At 39.4% G+C, this 19,505-nt stretch overlaps 1 protein-coding gene across 3 annotated transcripts in view; it reads left to right on the forward strand.

Annotated features, from left to right (window-relative positions):
* The window catches only part of Stxbp6 (syntaxin binding protein 6), a 223,191-nt gene that overhangs the window by 176,168 nt on the left and 27,518 nt on the right, over nucleotides 1–19,505 (forward strand). For all 3 annotated transcript variants that reach the window (XM_005076274.4, XM_040743145.1, XM_013117934.3), the window contains exon 4: nucleotides 710–875. In XM_005076274.4, coding sequence (XP_005076331.1) covers nucleotides 710–875 — 166 coding nt within the window. The remainder of the gene's footprint in view (nucleotides 1–709; nucleotides 876–19,505) is intronic.

Consider the following 19,505-nt stretch of genomic DNA (forward strand, 5'->3'; position numbering starts at 1 on the left):
TCTTTGCATCGTGACCACTTGAGCACAGAGGGGTGGTGATAGCAGTTAGAGTCATTCTTATCAGGCTATTCTCTGTTTCAGTTGTGTTATCAAAACTTCCCAGTCTCTGCTCCTGTCTTATAGGAAATTGTTAATCCCCCATGTGTGATAGGAAACCCCAAGAGACAGCACATGGAAAACTGCTGTCTCCAGTGTATATGAAGACCCAGGCTTATCAAAATTTCATTTGCCTCCCAATGCCAATAAATGAATGATGTTTTAAAATAATGAATTAGGATTCCAACAGAAATGTTTTACGATGTAAGCAGCTATTCAAAGCCCCATTCCCTTTTGTCCACACACTGCACTGTCTCCAAGCATCAATAATGCACTAAAGGAAGAAAAGGATTCCTTTCCAACCTGTACCTAAAGAAACTAATACATAACAATGTGGAAAATGAAAAGCAATGCGTCTTTCTAGTGACTGGTCAGATACCACAGGGTCAGCCCTCTGACACAAGTCTTGACCACTGAAGTACTAGCTTCCTAATAAAGAACAACTTGGATTTATTTGCTTGTAGACTCTTTGAGCTATGGTAAAGATGAAATCTATGGTCCATTTTTTTTTTTGAGTTTTTGTGTTAGCTTTTGCGCCTCTTTTGACAGGCCATAGCTCAAAGCAGAAATTGGTGTAGACTGTGATCAGCAGTTATTTCACTGTCTTTTCCAGGATTCTGCAGAGTTTGATTTGTTGTTTGAAAATGCCTTTGACCAGTGGGTTGCTAGCACGGCCTCAGAAAAGTGCACCTTCTTCCAGATCCTCCACCACACCTGCCAGAGGTACCTCACAGACAGGAAGCCAGAGTTTATTAACTGCCAATCCAAAATTATGGGAGGTAAGTGGGCACCTGCACTATGTAAGGCACTCTATTTCCTGACACTCAGTTTCATATAAGAGGTTGGGTGTGGAGCAACTCAATTAAAAGCAAACAAAAACATCAAAATGCTCAGAATGAGTTGACATGAAGGAGTTTGTGGTAAGTAACACACATCTAGAGGCAAAGTCATACTTTCAGTCTTCCAAGAGAGCTGGTCTTGTTAGAAGAAATTATCAGCTTATCTAATACAGTTTGTACTATGAGAACAAGCTAATCTCCTTACTAGAAAAACCTTGCATATTTACCTCTTTGGTATCTTTGCTATAGTCCTGTTACAGAACACCCCTTTGGGTTCTATCTTCCTATATTTCTTCTGAGGATGCTTTCAAATTCCTTTTGATACTGTCCCCGCTGTCCCTTCTTGTATTGCTTTTTTTTCTAAATCACTGTGATAGGATATTTGACAGAAACACCTGGCAGGAGGGATGATTTTTTTGGTTCACAGTTCAGAGGAATACAGTCCATTCACAGTGAGAAACGCATCCCCAGTTAGGGTGGGTAGAACAGTTGGGTCTGTGGCAGAGGGTGCCTACATTGTAACATTTAGGGAAGCAGAGATAACCTGTAATCTTCAAATTTGTCCATCCCCCTAAATGTGAGCCCCATGTCCCAAAGGTTCTGCAGCCTCCAAAGCAGTGCCACCAACTGGAGACTGAATGTTCCATCTCATAAGACTGTGGAGGGCATTTCATGTTCAGGCTGTACCACTGTCTATCAAAAGCCTTTCCTGTTCATTCAGGAATAGCATACGGGGTGAATTAGTGTTGTAAGCCAGGTAAAGAGGCAAGCACAGGAAATGGAAACATTTAATGGTGCCCACATCTGCCTTTCCTGTGCCAAGGCCTCTTAGGAAACCCAAGCTGCTGAAAACAAAAGCACTCCAATCATTCTAAGTTGGGGAGTTATTTCATAACATTTAACTCTTCACTGACCTATTTTACTGATGTAGAAAAATATTTTTTAATGTACCAACTTTTCCGCCATCAAGTACTGAGAAGATCCCATTAGCGATATTGCATCCTCTTCTTGGCCTCAACTTGTCTTTCATATGACTATGAAGTAGAGTGCATGGTTGATATGCTCATGCTTGCTTTCCTATTCACATATAACATGTTGTATTGATAATACACTGTCTACTTCATTTTCCCAGTGGTTATTTATATCTTAGGCACCTTGGAAGGTATTTATTACACATCAAGGCAGTTCTATACTGTAGTTCCCCTGTTTAGTTATAAAATATGTGGGATGGGGAGTGTCACATATTTTCTTTAAGGTGGTCACTTCATACTGCATGGAAGATATAAGATAACTGTAAAAAAGAAGTATCAAATGCTGACCTATTTGGAAAAGGTAATTGGGTATAGTCCCCTGCTGAGCCTTTGCCGCTTGGAGATCTTCAAATTAATTCTGCACTGAAAGCCCATCCTTAACCCATTTGGTAAATGGAAAAGTATGCTGTTTTGGGACCACTTGTGGCTGTTTTCAGTAAGCAGAGAGTTGCCCAGAAAACCAAGCTTTTGCTCATTCTTTATCATATAGTGTTTGCTCTTCTGGCCTAATGTCAGATTGGTTCCTGCTATGGAACATTTTCTTCATTGAGGTTGGTATATGCACTGGCTTGTATAGTTGTATCTCCTGTGCCTCTTCGAGAGGACCCGCCCTGACCCTTGCACTTCTCTGTATCCCACACTGAGAATGGAGAATCCAGAAGGAGACCCGATTTTGTGGGACACCCTGCATCTTTCACATGTTCTTCATTCCCTTTGAATATACTGGCATTCCTCACAAGTCATCGCCAGTTGTGTCTATTGGTCATTGGCACTATCTTCTATTACCTTCTGTTGCCTTGTGAACCTCAAGGATGCAGCACTGAGATGGAAGCTATATTTCTCATCCCAAGCAGTTAGTATGTATAGTGGATAAAACTAGATTGCTTTCCTACAGTCAGAAAAAGAATAAGCTAATGAGATCAGACACCAGAACTACTTTGCCTCCTATGACTCTAGATGTCTCTTCGGTTTTTCTTATATTTTCTTTTAGTTGTCCCAGGAATGACACCTGATAATAGACTAGAGAATTTCAGTTCTATCATTCTGAGAATCTGTAATTCCTAAGGCTTAGTTTATTGCCTAATTATTTCTTGACTAAGGAATTAAATAATTTATTCTGTCAAATATTGGCTGCTCCTGCATTCCTTAGGAGAACCAGAAAGTCTGTATTGAGCATGTTGTAATTTGCTGGCAGCATATATATCCTTAATGAATGCAATCTGTCTTATTCAAACAGTTGTGTATCTTTGATAAGAAGTGTACTAACACAGCCTAATGAATTAGTACTCTTAGTAGTCTTCCTTTCTTTCAGTTACATAATCCTGAAACTTTAAAATGGTGTTTCTTGGATGACTCTAGTCTGACCCTTTTACTTTTGTGGAGCTGTTCCATCTTCAGCAGACTAAAGTCTATCTAATTTCACAAAATCTTTTCTTATCAACTTGTATTCAGGGCACAATTTGTATTTACAAATGTTCATTTTACTTTGAAATATGGCAGTTTTGTAACTTTTTAGAAAACTATTATCATTGGTGTATTGCCCCCCAACAATCTCTCTACATATGTTATCTTACTTGTCGTGAATACAGTCTTTGGAAATACAATTTATTATCTCTACAGAAAAGGAAACAGAATCAGGGTTATTAACCAGCTAGGGAAGGGTCATTTCACTTGTTAGGAGTGGAGATAAGAGTCCAGCAAAGACTTTCACAGCCCTCACGGCATCTTACTTTGAGAATGCTACATGGATTTAGTGTGGCTGGTGCTCCCTGGGGTTCTGCAGGAATTGTTGTGAACTTTTTAACTAGAACATTCCTGGGGTTTAAAAGAGGCCTGGATAGGAGGAATGAGCTAGAGACTGTTGATAATTTAAGTGCCTTCCTTGTCACTTTGTAGATAGATTATTAATGTAATTATCTTACTTTTTGTCCTAAAATCCATTAATTCATCAATGACCTTTAAAACCCTCTAACTTTGTTTGTTTTGGGGAGGGGGTCAGAATTTCAGTAGATTGGACAGATGAGAACACAGGAAAGATGGTGTGGTTGTGACCATGCACACATCACTTCCCAGAGACTCCAAGTCTGCTTCCAGTGCTGTCCTTGTGGAAACTGAGGCCCAGGGATTTTAAATGACTTTATCAATGTCAAAGAGAGGGTGTCTGTCCCCTGAATAACAGTTTCTTTGATACCAGTTCAATTTAAGGTTATCACTTAAATATCAACAACCCCACGCCTATATTCTCAACTCTGCAGGCCATGTGTGATTGTATTTTTCTTTTTCTCATGGCAGAGGTCAATTACAAGGAAATGAAATCATTGCTTTGACATATTCAAAATTCTCTCCTCCAAAATGATATTTCCTGAGTGCCAAAAGAAAACTGAGACATTTAGGCCTCCTCAGGTTAGTTCATGGTCTGCAAAAGATATGAATCAAGTCTACGTGGTTAGTGGAAGGCCTTCAAAAGCTGGAAGCAAAGCAGCATTCTCTGGGAGATGTAAAAGGGCGTGCGGTGGTAGTCTTCTTCTCTCCAAATAGTTGAAGAATCTGTGAGCTAGGACAGCATTCTCAATCCCATCCCTAGCCTTCTCATTTATTACAGACCAGTCTCCTCAAAATTAAATCTATCCATGAGTTTTCATGATACTTTAATCTGCCTAGCCACTGGCACAAACTGATGGCAGGAGTGGGAGCCAGTGATAGCTGCTGAAATATGGCATGGTGTCCTGACTGGGATCCCTACAGATAAAGCACCAAGTTCACATGAGATTGATATTCTTCTGGAATCATAGTTTTATTTTTCTCTATATTTATTTTACACAAGGATGAGGATAGGACATTATACTCATGATAACATATGTATGCTTGAATCTTTGGGTCCTGAGGAGAGACTTTCATTATTCAGAAATACAGTCAACTCCAAAAGGAGCATTCATTTAGGTAATGGGCATCTTATTTCATATTAATTTAAGGTCCCAAGTCTGACTTCGTTATTTTACTTAACTTTATTACTCTTAGTAAAATGTGAGCTAAACATTGAGCTGAACTCAAGAAACCCAGAGATAGAGAAGGACTGATGAGCATAAGGATCAAGACTGGGTTTGTTTAACACACAGAAACAGCTGACCTGAACAAGGGGGAGCTCCTGAACCCCAGACTGATGGCTGGGAATCCAGCATGGGACTGACCCAGAACCCCTGAATGTGGGTTTCAGTGAGGAGGCCTAGGCAATCTATGGGGCCTTGGATACTAGATCAGTATTTATCCCTGGCATACAAATGGACTTTGGGTGCCCATCCCACAATGAGAGATGCTCTCTCATCCTGGACTCTTGGTGGAGGGTCTAGGCCCTGCCCTGGATGAAATGACAGACTATGGATACCCCCGATGGAGGGCCTTGCTCTCCCTGCAGAAAGAAGTAGGGATTGGGAGAGGAAGGGATGGAAGTGTTGGTAGGAGGAAGAGAAGGAGAGGGAGAAGGACCAGGAATTGACATGTTTCTAATTTAAATTTGAAACTAAACAAAAGACATAAAATAATGTTAACAGTTTCCAATGGTTCCCACCTTGTGTTTATAACCTCACCTTTTATAGCAATTGCTGCTAACCTATTTGAATACCTGGTGTTTTAGGCTTCAGCTTTGTATTTCTATGTATTTGCACAATATAATGAGACACCTTTTGAGAGGAGACTCAAGTCTGAACACAAAATTCACTTATAGTGCATATACAGCTTATGAACATAGCCAGAAGGTAAATCTCTGTAATAGTCTTAATAACTCTGTACATGAAACAAAGTTTAGCACAGATAATGGGGTTGGGTGAGTCTTTCCCCTTACAGATCCTGAGCAACTGTGAGCTTGCATCAGTACACCCCATTACAAAATCAAACAGGAATATTTCATATGTAATGCATTGTCTATGCCCACAGAGTTTTGGATTTGGAGGTCATTTTCAATTGTAGATCTTCAGATAAAGGATGTACTATGAACTACAGATAATTATCTTGGTATTGACAACTTCTCTGTTGAAACAACAAAGTCAGTGCATTGTAATGCATGTTTCTTTTTCAGTGAGTAATATTCCTTAGTTATGATAAAAGATAAGTTACATGTAAGACTTTAAACTCACAAAGATAGGGTAGATGATACTTTCTTTAGATCTTACTAAATGTTAATGGACAAAATATTGTAACCATAGATCTTGCTTGATGACTGTTCTGTTATATATAATTTGACTATGTTAAAGTTAAAACCTTTCTTTTTATTTAGACAGAAAAGAGGAGGTTATGGGATAGTCCTGTGTATATGTCAATAAAGCACTGTTGGCCAATAGGGAAGCAAGATAGGTAGGACTAGGAGTCTAGGAGGATTCTGGGAAATGTAAAGTGAACCATCGCCATGTTATCTGCGGCTCCCATGCCACAAGCAACTCCGAGGTATCAGGAAAAGAAAGGCTAGATGTCCAGCTGTTTGTACTAAGAAGTGTCTTTATTTGTCAGTGTTAAGAGGTCTCTCTCTTGTAGGAAGGAGCGGTCGTATATATAGTCTTGCAACACAGTAGAAAAACCCCAGGTGGAAGAGAGCATATTTTCCTCCTGCTAGATGTTGATGTCAGTAAAAAATATGAAACACTTTACGAATTTGTGTGTCATCCTTGGGCAGAGGGCAATGCAGAGGCAGTAAGCCAGGACTAGAAAACAGGATGCACCTGTGGCTATCAGCTGACGAACAACTCAGAAACCCTGTAGGGGCTAGGCCCCAACATCTCCCCCTTTTTTATTTTTGAAATTTTGTTTGAATAGTTTGCTACTCTATAGAATCTTTTATATAGTTTTTTTTGGCTCTTAGGCCATGTTATAGGCTTTTGTTATTTTTCTCAGGGGCTACAGCCATACCCATTTCCTTGTAAAAAGTTTTTAGAGATGACTCACAGAATTGACCTTAAATTTGTAGCAATAACCAACCCTGTATAAATGCAAACAAACATTTATAAACAATATTTGGGAATGTGGGTGTCATTCTTTCCAAACTACTCTCTGTTGTTAAGGGGTGCTGTTTATACCATGGGGATCATGACAGGACTCGGAAACCTGTATAGGTCCTTATTTTCGGGGTCTGTAAGGATGTATCATCTGTTTCAGATGTTGAATCACTTGGGCCACTGCTTTCAGAGGTCTTGCTTCATCAAACCATACTAGTCTGGAAGGAACCCACAGCTTTTTATTTTCTGTGGAAACAAAAGCAGAATTTTTTCCCAAGTAACCTGTCCTTATATTTAAATTTAGAAGTCAAAGCATTTTCAAAATATGTAAGTTGGATTATTTCAGCAGCATTGATAATCAAATGTCTTTTAGTAGTTTTTGTTTCTTTCTTAGCAATTAACCAGTTTAAAGACAACAAAAAATAATTTATGGAGTAAGATGATTTATTTTCAAAGTGAGCATGCACTCAAATATATATATATATGCATATATATATATCTTAGAATTTTTCTTGCACACCAAGTCCAATGACCCTGTATCATTGAATTACTTCTATAGTGGATTTCTTAAATGGACTAGATAATAAAAACCCAGAGTCAGGTATAGAGAAAAATGCTGAGAGATGAGAGAGAAAGAGCAAGCCACCACCATGCCTTACCTCCTTAGTGTCTCAGCAGACAAGAGAGCGAGTTCCTGATTCTCCCTGCTTATTTCCTGTTTCCACCCAGCTACCTTACTTCCTGTCTGACTGTATGGAGCTCCAGACTCTAGTGGCAAGGTCCATTCTCTGACCTTAAGACAGGCTTTATTTGTACAAGCAAGACCACACACTTCCTAATATTTTGCTTCTTCATGTGTAATCCTCCCGTGGCTCTTCTAGGTACTGTATGAAGTTCAGGCACACACACACCTTCTCTCCTCATTGATTCCATGATCCCACAGGTGATTCCTCAGCACTGCCCATGTGTTGAGCACTGAGCTACCCATGTATGTACACCCACAAAGTGGGCACTTTTCACCACCTTAATTAACCTTTGTGATTGGCATCAGACTTAAAAAGAAAGCTGCACAAGATAATGTCCATGCTGTATTTTAAAGGATGGCTAGTAGTTGACAAACAAGGCAATATGAAATAAGTTTTAGCTTACTCCAGCAGATAATCCAGACAGTTTTATTTCTGTGTTAACTATATTCAGAATTTATAGTGTGACAGATTGTTTCTCCATGAAACAGACTGTTCTGAAAGGCCATACATTTCTGATCAGCGGCAAAAGGTATTCAGACATAACGCCCGTCATTCTCACCTCTTCAGATGATGGTGTAAAGCCCAGACTTCTGAACACTATTAGGATGCCAGGAACACAGATGCCTCTGATGTCTCCTTCATCCCAGGGTGCCCTTTGTCTGACCCTACTGATTGGTATGCTAGAAAGGAAAGCCAAATGATTCTACTCTCTTTCCCTGGTGTGGACAAAATGGAAAGATTGAATCACAGTATGACTTTCTGTTATACTTTTTTTTTCTCAAACAAAGCAAGGCCGTCCTTCAGTAAAATGTAGGAATAGACTATGTCACATTGTGAATGTCACAGGCATAGAAGTGTAAAGTAAGACAGCATATTATTTTAACGAGCTAGAAGAGTTGGAAATGGCTTAGCAGGTGAGAATGCTTGCTATACAAGTATGAGGACCTAGATTCAAATCTCCAGCATCCAAGTAAAAAGTCAGGTGCAACTACAGATTGCTACCTCCACCACTAGTGGAAAGGATAGAGACAGAAGGGTAAATCCTGATTCGGATTCAGTGAGAGACACTGCTCCAAAAGAATATGGCAGAGAGTAATGGAGGAGAACACTTGGTGTCCTCATGTGTGCACACAGGTTCACAGGTCTTCACATACTACATATATACACCATTCACATATGCCACACACATGTGTATACATGAATTCTTTTCTAATTCTTTAAATAAATACTTTTCAAATAAAATATTATTACATGGTTTTCTCTATCTTCCCTCCCCCTCCAACCCTTCCTGTGCAGACCCCCTGATTCATTGCTTCTATTTATTTAATCATTGTTAAAATATACAAACACACACACATATATACATAGATATAAATACAACCTTCTCAGTCCATATAAAAGTACTTGCATGGATATGATTTCAGGGCTGACTACTGGTTATTGGATAACCAGTCTGTGTGTTCTTCCCTAGAGAAGTTCATTTATCCCACTTTCAGCATTCCTTAGTTGACTCTAGTTCTTTATCTAGGGTTGAGGCTCCAAGAGATTTCCCCCTCTCATGTTAGCATGTCTATTGCTGTCATTTTGTCCAGGTGTTGTTTAGGTGGCCATCCTGGTGAGATTTCATGAGTATAGATAGCTTCCTGATATTCTAGGAGACACAGTCTCACAACAACCTCCTGCTCCTCTCCTTCCAATCTTTCCACACCCTCTTCAGCTATGATGAGCTTTGGGAGCCAGAGTTGTGTTGTTGTAGATGTTTCAGCTGTTGGACTGAGCACCAGACAATCTCTTGTTTGCTCCATTTTGATGAGTTGTAGTTCTCTATCTGTTGTAAGGGAATGTTTCTTTGACGATGAGTGAGCACTATGCTTACCTGTGGGTATAAGGTAATGGTAAGTTTTTACAATGTAGTTAAAAATTATTCTGGCTTAGGAAAGTGGCAGCAGTAAGTTCTTCTCCAAGATCTATGACCTAACTGGCTCTAGATAGTTGACTGGGTTTACAGTACAAACATGTTTTCCCTCTTGGGGATTGGGCCTGAAGTCCAATGAGAGAGCTATAACAATATCACCAAGGTATGAATGCTGCTATTGCACCCCTAGAGTTATCATGCCATATTGGTTACTGGTTTAGTTCATAAGCATCATAGCTGGGTAGGACTATTTGTTGCCTCTCTCCCTTAGAACTTGCATGGTGCCTTGTTACTATAAAAGCGAGTTCTCAGGAGTGAGGCTTTCAGGTCAGATGCAGCTCACACACTCCAGGTCCTGGAAGTACATGATGTCTTCAGCAATAGGTACTTACCACCAATCTCAGAGTGGCAACCAAGGGCAACAGCAGTAATGTATGTTTTGGGGAGTCTCTTGGAGAGTTTTAAAAAAATCCAAATCCAAAGATTGAGATTTCTGTTACACAATCTATGGCTCTTGGAGGAAACATTGTCAGTCCAGTTGAGGGAATTTCATTTAAGCTATGTGTATGTGTACATACTGATTTATATGTGTTATAGGTAATTTTAGGTAGACAAATAGATAGGTAATATGATTCCTAATGACTTTTTCAGACATCCCTACTGTTATTGACCCCTCCATCCTTCTTCTCTATTAAGCTCCTTTGTCCACTCTAATTAATCCCCTCAGTTTTCCCATTTCTCCCTTCAAATCATTTGTATCCTGCCATTCCCCTCCCCATTGCTCCTCTCTCCCCTGTATCATGGTCCCTTTACATTCCTGGTTTCTGCTTTTACTCCAGAACATGAACAGACATGTTCTTATGGGGTGGGGGAAATATGTGATTGGTATAATCCCAAATCACAATTTATTAATGTGGTTCTTCAAACAAACTTGTTAGCATTTGCTAGAACTATTAGATATCTTTCATTATTAAATACTTTCTTTTAATCCAAAAAGGATGCATAGTGTGTGAACATCAAAACCCTACACATACTTTGACCAGTCACATTAACATGAATTGCTTATTTCTCAAGAAAGTCATGTGCAGTGTTGCTCCTAATTGAAACTCCATGCACTTAGGAATGTACACCTCCCCTCCATCCCCCCATCTGCCTCTCCTTACCCCACACCATACTTCTCAGGTAGAATTAAATTTCTTTAAAGGTACCATGTTGTTTCTTGTTATCTAGGAATAGGCACAGAGCAATAGAGGACAAACTTCACAAGTGATTCACTTTTATTGCAGAGCCACAACATGCCTCTTCTAGTCCTTTCAATCAAGAGGACTTCATGTTACAGCTCCTCTGGTGACATTTTTGTTGTCCTTGGAAAAAATAGCAAGCTTTAGTTATCCTCAGTCTTGATAAAAATGAAGAAAATTACTTGTAAAAAACTTACTGAAAATCCTACCACTGTAAAGGAACAGAGCCCATGTTAGAGTTGAGATCCGAAACTTATTCACCATCCATTAAATGGAGACTAAGACTCACAAGGCCCCTTCATGGACACAGGTCTTCCTTTCTTTGTATTGATTTGCTCAGAAGAAGGGACACCAATTTAGTAAGTTCTTTGTGGAGTTAAATTAAAACTTGTGTTTATATATCACAGATGGCATTTAATTCTATTAATGTCTACACAGACAGACTTATTCCTTCCATGAAACCATTTGCATCACTGTAGTCACCCCAGACAATCTGTTTTATTTCAGACTTACCTCATAGAGCTTGAGAGTACAGCATGTGTAGTGCTCTCTCTTCAACCCCTAATACTGAAGAAAAGGAATACCATAGAGAGCTTTCTGGAGAGACAGAAATAATGAATACATTTTAGTGAATTACTAAAAATAATGATGATGAATTGTACAACTGGAAAATCCTATTTGAAAAAGATATTTTGTTTTTGATATTGGTATTTCACAATTGCAAAATAACACAATTCTGGGCCTGAGAGATGACTCAGTGATTAAGAACACTGAGCTGCTCTGCTACAGGACCTGCGTTCAATTACTAGCAACCATGGACAGGCTGACAATGCTTGTCTTTGTTGTTGTTGTTGTTTTTTACTCTTTTGGCTCTTTGACTCCTTTGGGGGCCTGCCACCCGGCTCCTAGATTCCAAAGAAAATTAAAACATGGAGTCTTACTCTTTCTGATGAATGCCCAACCATAGCTTAGCTTGTTTCTAGCCAGCTTTCATTTACCTTTTGCCTCTGGGCTTTTATCTTCCTCTATTCTGTATACCTTTCTTTATTTCTTAATCTGTGGCTCGCTGTATAGCCGCATGGCTTGCCCCTGCTCTCTATCTCTACTCCTATTTATTCTCTCTGCCTTCCAGCCCAGCCTATCCTTTCTCCTGTCTTGCTGTTCCGCCATTCAGCTCTTTATTAGACAAGCAAAGTAACAGAGCTTCACAGAGTTAAACAAATACAACATAAAACAGTGCAACACATCTTTGAATTATTAAACAAATGTTCCACAGCATAAATAAATGTAACACATCTGAAAATAATATTCTACAATATTTCACAAGCATCTTTAACTCCAGTGTCAGGGGAACCAACAGCTTCTTTTGGACTCCATCAACACCAAGCACACAAGTGGTTCACATATGTAAATGCAGGCAAGACATCCACACACATAAAATTTTTTTTTGTTTTTTGTTTTGGTTTTTTTTTTTTTTGGTTTTTACGAGACAGGGTTTCTCTGTATTGTTTCGGAGGCTATCGGTCCAGCCCAGCCTCGAACTCACAGAGATCCGCCTGCCTCTGCCTCCCGAGTGCTGGGATTAAAGGCGTGCGCCACCACCGCCCGGCCACACATAAAATTTTAAGTGAGTTTTTAAAAAGAAACACAGGTATATTTCCATCGCTACATGATCTATCAACATAACTATCTTTGCCAGATTCACTTACACCTGCCTTTGAAGGTATAACTCATTAGCATTGTGACTTTCTCTAAGTTGTTTACATTATACTTTACTGTATTCTTGGGCAGTAATGTGCACCTTAAAGTGATGACACGGGAGTTAACTCTAACATAGTCAATCAAATGGGTCTCATATTTGGAACTGAAAATTGATGTATATATATACATATATATATAATTTATTTACATAACATATGTATATGTACTTATAACATGGCTATATGCTATGTGTAATCAAATTATGTTATCTACATGTCTAAAAGTGTCTAAATGGGATACCTTATTCATGTAACTGAGATATAAATAAAAGTCCCAGAAATTTAAACGTGTACATTCACATTATTGCATGCTTTTCAGAATACTTACCAAAATATTTTCTCCACTAAGAAAATTTCCTTGTTTTCTTAGCTCATGTTTGCCATACAAATGGCTATATAGTAACTTCTTTGTTACAGGTAGGAATAAGCTGAGCTGAACTGTAAGATACTCGAGATGGCTGGGACTCTGAATTGTTTACTGTGGTTTCATAGAATTCTGAAACTGTTGCATTTTATGTTTCATATTTATGGAGTGCATATAGATTTACTGCTGACTTACCAAAACAATGATGTTCAAAATTTATCGGATAACACTATGCCAGAGTTCCGAGCATATAATCTTCCAGAAAGAAGAAAAAATCCAAAGCATTTTTGTCAACTTTATAAGAGAATGAATATATTGTTTGCCACAAAAAAATTTTCATGAGTCTGCTTCTAGTTCCTCTGCCAGAGATGAAAATACATGAATTGTGTGAAGCTGCTGAATGCTATGAGAAATTAGTTAGCATTTCATCACCAGAAACAGGCATCCTGCATCATGTACATGCTGTCAGAAACAGATAATTTTAAAGAATTATGAAAGCTAGCTCTCAACTTGATTTTTCCATGTCCCATGACTGACTAATGTGTGCCCTCTCTTCAGCAATAGGATCTTACCTTTAACTTTTGGTGAGCAACCAAGAGCACTGGTGTTCTGAGGGTCTGTGAGACCCTCACCAATGACTCTGGTGCAGACGCTCCACACCTGGCACTGGGCTTTTTATTTGACAACCACAGCTTCTAGAAAGAACATTATTCCACGTGTAGGGCAATTACACACACACACACACACACACACACACACACACACACACACCACTCCCCATTCCCTCCTCTGCCCTTACTTTCCATCCCCTTCTCCACCTAAACTTCCCTCCCCGTTGTTCCAGTTTCTCCTTCTTATTACCTGTTTCCCCTTTAGTTAAAACCGCACCACACACACATGCGCACACAGGCAAACACACACTCTTCTACGCACACACATGCATACTTACATGCACACCGCAAGCATGCTCATGTACACACACATGCACACAAACACTCTATTGTCCCAGTTCCAATTTTCTGGATTCTAAGAGTGCTTCAAATAAACATACAAGTCTAAAGAGTCAACATTTCTGTTTTTGGTCTGGGTTACCTCACTCAGGAAGTTGTTGTCGAGGATACTCAGCAGGGGAAGATCATCAAAAGTTTTCACACAGCTGTGAATCTTATAAACTCCAACATTAAACTGCATGTCAAGATACTTGCCTGCTATGAGAGTAATCAAATGTTTTCCAGTTGGTTTTACTGCCCATATCACAGGCAGAACCACATATTCAAACATATGTTACATTCTGCTCAATGGATATAGTATCAAATGGCCCTCTGAACCTCTTTCTCTATGCCAGTAGATTAGTTCAGATATCAGCCCTTCTCAGAGAGATTTCCTTGTGCAGTGGATACTCATTAACCAGAACTCACAACTAATCAAGGTGTGGAGAAGAAGTTGAGCGAAGCGGTCAACCAGGAATGGAACATTTCGTTGCTGCCTGCCCTCAGGGACCATTGTGGAGAGGGGAAGGGAAGACTGTAGAAGCTGGAAGCCAGTGAGGACTGGGGCTGAACAGTGTCTTCTGGCACAAGAGGACTGCTGCATCCATGAGCTCATGGCATCTATTGTTGCCTGCACAAGATCAAGACAGTCAGCCCTGAAGCATGGAGCAGGAGTGGATCGTAAACCTCTACTGAGGAGCTATTGAGAGCTGATGACTTCTGGGGAGGGCAGGTTTCCTTTAAAAGGGTTTGGCACTTGGCAGGCTGTTCACACTTGTGGATAGCCTCCCACCCTTGACTATATGGGCAACACAAATTGAACTTACTGTGTTATTTTTTTCAGGGGGGAGGTTCATGAAAATCTGAAGGAGTGAATAGGTGGGTGGTGAGGGTAGGAATAGGGGGCAAATATAATAAAATATATGGTCCATAATTCTCCAATAATAAATTAAAATAGTATTTTTAATGAGAATGTTGTGCACTTTCTTACTAAGTGGAGGGTTTTAATCTGGCCTGACTTCCAAATGCCAATCTGCTGTTTCCTTCATGACCCCTGGACTTAGATTGGTGCTTGGGGGCTCTCATTCTGCCTAACATAAGGACATGACAAAGTAGCCATAGATAGAGGTCTTGGATGAGAGGTTACATGCACTTTCTTTGACCTTCCTATAACAAGCCACAGTCCCTGGTGGTCACAGTATTTCTGTGGAATCCAAATAAAAAGCAGTTGGGTGCCCTCATACTATTCAGCTCACTATTGCACTCAAGGGAATGTCTTGCCAACCATGCACAGTCCCACAGCTGGGTAACACTGTTGGTGAGTTCTGCCCTAGCAGCCTGCATTGCATCTTCTGGTGGGATGAAAGCCAGCCAGCAAGTGGAAAGCTTCTTGATCAGTACCAACATGTCTTCCCCAAGTCCTGGGACCAAAATGTGTAGTGTTTCAGCAATAGGATCTTAATGTCAAATTATGGTGGGCAGCCAAAAGTAATGGCAATAGCCTGAATTGTTCTGGGTTCCCTGAGACACTTGTGACCAACAACTCAAGGCTAAGTGTCCCACACCTGGCACTGGATTTTTATATGGCAGTCTGTGGCTTCTGGGAAGGGTATTATCTACCGTGTAGAGCAGCACTAATTAAACTCTGTGATGTGAGAAAGTGTGTGTGTGTGTGTGTGTGTGTGTGTGTGTGTGTGTGATGCTTATAAGACATAGTGCATGTCTATATGGCTTTTTCCAGACATCCTTAGTGTTAATTATTCTTCCTTCCTCTAGAAAGGTAGGCACATAATTTTCAATAGCAATTAAAAAAGCAAACAGAAAAATAACTAAGAGCTGAAATCACCCAAAAGAAAAACGAAAGGAACAAAAAAACAGAAATCTGAAAAATGAATTTAAAATAATTATATTAAAGGTTCTGAAGTTAATAAAATAATTCAAAATTTGAAATTATGTGTTCACTGGAGTAGCTCATGAGCTTCCTTAGCCACATTTTGTTGATATAGAAGGGAAAAGTTTATTCTATATAGACCTGTGGGTATAATGAGATGATGCATGTGGGAAACAATGTGTGCTTTCCATCAGCAGTAAATAGATATTTGCAGATCCACAAAGGCACACCAGGCACTGACCCGCCTTCCTGCTTCTCTTCATTTCTGGAGAGAAGGGATACAGATTCAGTATCAAGAAGGCTTGGCTTTTAATGGTCACTCTTACAATAAGCACAGTGATAAGTTTTTTACATGGCCCTTAGGTTTCTCATATACATCATAAACCAACCTCATAGAATTGCCCAAAGGATTAAGTGACTTTTGAAAGACCACTTTGAACAGAGTTTTATGTGAGGTACCTGTTCGATAGGATAGTATTAGCTAGTAGTGCTGGTATTTCTCCAGGAATGGAAAGTTGTAACAGAGATGGTTGCATTAGACATTAGGGATTACTTTTTTTTTTTTTTTTTTTTTTTGGTTTTACGAGACAGGGTTTCTCTGTATTGTTTTGGAGGCTGTCGGTCCAGCCCGGCCTCGAACTCACAGAGATCCTCCTGCCGCTGCCTCCCGAGTGCTGGGATTAAAGGCGTGAGCCACCACCGCCCTGCAGGGATTACTTCTTTAACATTAAAAATTGGTTTTGATTTTACAGGGCATGGGATATAATGCCTCTTCACTCAATAGTATTTCTAATCTTTTGTTTTGCAAAATATGAAACACAGTGTATTTCAAATTATCTTTTGCCCATGCCTAAGTATTTTGTGAGATATATCAAAATAATACTCTGTATTTATGTTCTGATACCAGCCAGCTGTGTTGACTTACTCCTTGGGACACTAGGGCAGGGGTCTCTAAACTGTGGGCCTCTGATCAAATCCAGCCTATTTTTGTAAAGAGTTATATTGGAACATGCCACACCCCTTAATTGCATGCCATCCACAGCTTCATGATATAACAGCAGTTGTAACAGAAGGAAGCACTAATTGCTTGCAAAACCCAAAGCATTTACTAATTGGCCATTTACAGAACTAACTGTTCTGAATTGTACCTGAAAGACTTTTAATAAGTCTTTAGTCAAAATCAATATTTTTGATACATTTAATAAGGTGGCTTACTATATTTTGGAAACATAAAGGGAAATAGAATTAAAAAGAATTAGTGTTCATAGTCATATTGATCAAGTTCCCAGTAGTGGTGGTGGAGGTGTGTGTGTGTGTGTGTGTGTGTGTGTGTGTGTGTGTCTACCTAAAATTAACCACAAGAAGTGATAGAAATCATTTTCTTTCTCAGGGTGAAAAATGTCACATTTAGGGCTGTTCACTGCTGATCTTTTTGTTAAGGGATGCTGTCAAGCCCAGTATGTCTAAAATTAGAGCACAGAGCAGGAGGGCAGACAGGGACAGACAATGCAACTTTCACTCATAATCACAGAACTTGACTCCCTGTGGATTTGCCTGGCCAGGCTCCCAGTTGAGAGGGGAGAACTTTGTAATGTTTTCAGTATTCATTTTCAATGCCCATTGACCTTTGAATGATCTGAGCTTTTTCTTTTCTGTTGTGTGTTAACGGTTTGTATTTTTGCTTGTTTTTACGCAGGTTTACCTTTTTAAAAGAAATAACTACTATATAAGTCTGTTGAGAACTTTAAAGTATATAATTGATAAGTATCGGGAAACGAATGTAGAAAGACAACTAAGTTGTCTGTGCATATAGGTGTTGATGCTCACATCCGCTCAGTCCCTCTCCCTCGAGATGTTTCTAAAAGATGCATTTCTAATGTAAGCACTTAACAGAATGTGTTTTTAATTTTAAAAAATCAGCCATTTAAAAAAGGTTTGTTTCCTTTAATGCCACAACCACAGACCACAACAATACTTTGATGCCCATTTTACTAATAAAGTTCTGAGTTAAATAATGCAGATATTTGACTAGAATGTAACAACATGCAAAAGACTGTTGCCGCTGGCAAACCAGAAGAGATCTTAGTTGTTTCGTCTTGCTGGCTACTATTTCTAGTCCCCCACAGATCTGGAGGGCATTTCAAACCCACTGTGTAGAAATGACCATGTCTGGAAGACAAGCCTCAGTGAGGAGAAGTTTAAGGTGAAGACTCTGTTCTTTATCCTGTCCTGTTAGAGCTGAACTGTGTCCCAGACCTCCTAGACTCACAGCAGGGTTATGTGCCCTGTACACTTGTTGGCTTTCTGTCTTTCTTACCGCCAATTTCACGGAGTTTATTTCTGTCCTAGTCCTTGCTAAAATGAACACAAGTGCCTGTGTGGCTGGCCCCAGATGACCATGGTATTGTTTGTTCCACATGCCCTCAGCTCAGAGGACTTGGAACATAAAAGATTCAAGCCTGGTTAGTCCATTCCTCTGATCTACTACCTAAAAAGCTCATTTCATCAGCTGTTCCCTAATTTTTATTCAAACTTATATGACAGTCTCCAGGAAGTATTCAGTGTTGTCTGGGACATAATACACTGCCATTAATTGGCCACAAGAGCTCAGATTTCACATGTGGATATGCCTCTATTACTAAATGTAAACAAAGAAAAGCAGATACCACTAGCTAGTTAGTTTGTTTCTTTATTTGTTGCTTTTAGAAACAGCGTTTCTCTGTGTAACATTCTTGGATATCCTGGAACTCACAGAGATCTGCCTGTTTCTGCCTCCAGACTGTTGGGATCAACGGTGTGAACCACTATGCCTGGCTGGATACTGACTTCTTACTTGAGTATAAATGTATATATTTGGTAGAAGTAAGTGTCAGGTAGACCTACACATCTGCATCCTGATGCCATTTTTTATCTTTCAAAGCACTAACTTTTTGTCTTTTGCAGAGTTTGTGGCTGTGTCCTACTTTCTCTCATCTTTCCTGCTGTTTCCACCCCTTGTTTTAGACCATTTGTGTCAAGTTACATGTATTCAAAATAAGCAAAGCGTTCAATTACCTAAAAGGAGAATGGAGAAAATTGCAGTGCCATATATACCCTGTAACCTCTAATAATTATGTCTGGATCAGCTAACATACAAATTAAAATATGCGTGTTCTTGATGTCTTTCTCATCCACAAAAGGAAATGATTACTACATTTTGTCAAACTAATGTCAATATGATGAGATGTTAGAGCATTCTGCCAGCAGCTGCACATTACCCATATAAGGGAAGACTTTAATTATAGCTCCATCCTGCAGCAAAATTCGTAATTGGACTCATGTAAAATTTTACTTGAAGCTAGAATCTTTTTTTCCCTGAAGATTTAAATAATTAAGAAATGGTTCTCTTTCCCCATTCACCTTTCTTTTGGCTTTGTTGACCTTTACACAGACATCCTGCTGTCTCCCTATTACAAAAGCTAACAAGAAGAAATTTTTGCCTGTAGGCTGATCTCTTTCTGAGTGATGTTTGGTTTTCATTTCTGAATTGTGAATTCTCAGCTGATGTTTGTCTTCAGTGTTTAGATCAATTATTTGGTGTATTCCTGCAAAATCACTTTCTGTCCTCAGTAGAGTATGAAAGGCATATTGCAATCATCTCATCATTCAGGT

The sequence above is a fragment of the Mesocricetus auratus genome, unplaced genomic scaffold (assembly GCF_017639785.1).
Source record: "Mesocricetus auratus isolate SY011 unplaced genomic scaffold, BCM_Maur_2.0 Super-Scaffold_15014, whole genome shotgun sequence".
NCBI classification, from domain to species: Eukaryota; Metazoa; Chordata; class Mammalia; order Rodentia; family Cricetidae; genus Mesocricetus; species Mesocricetus auratus.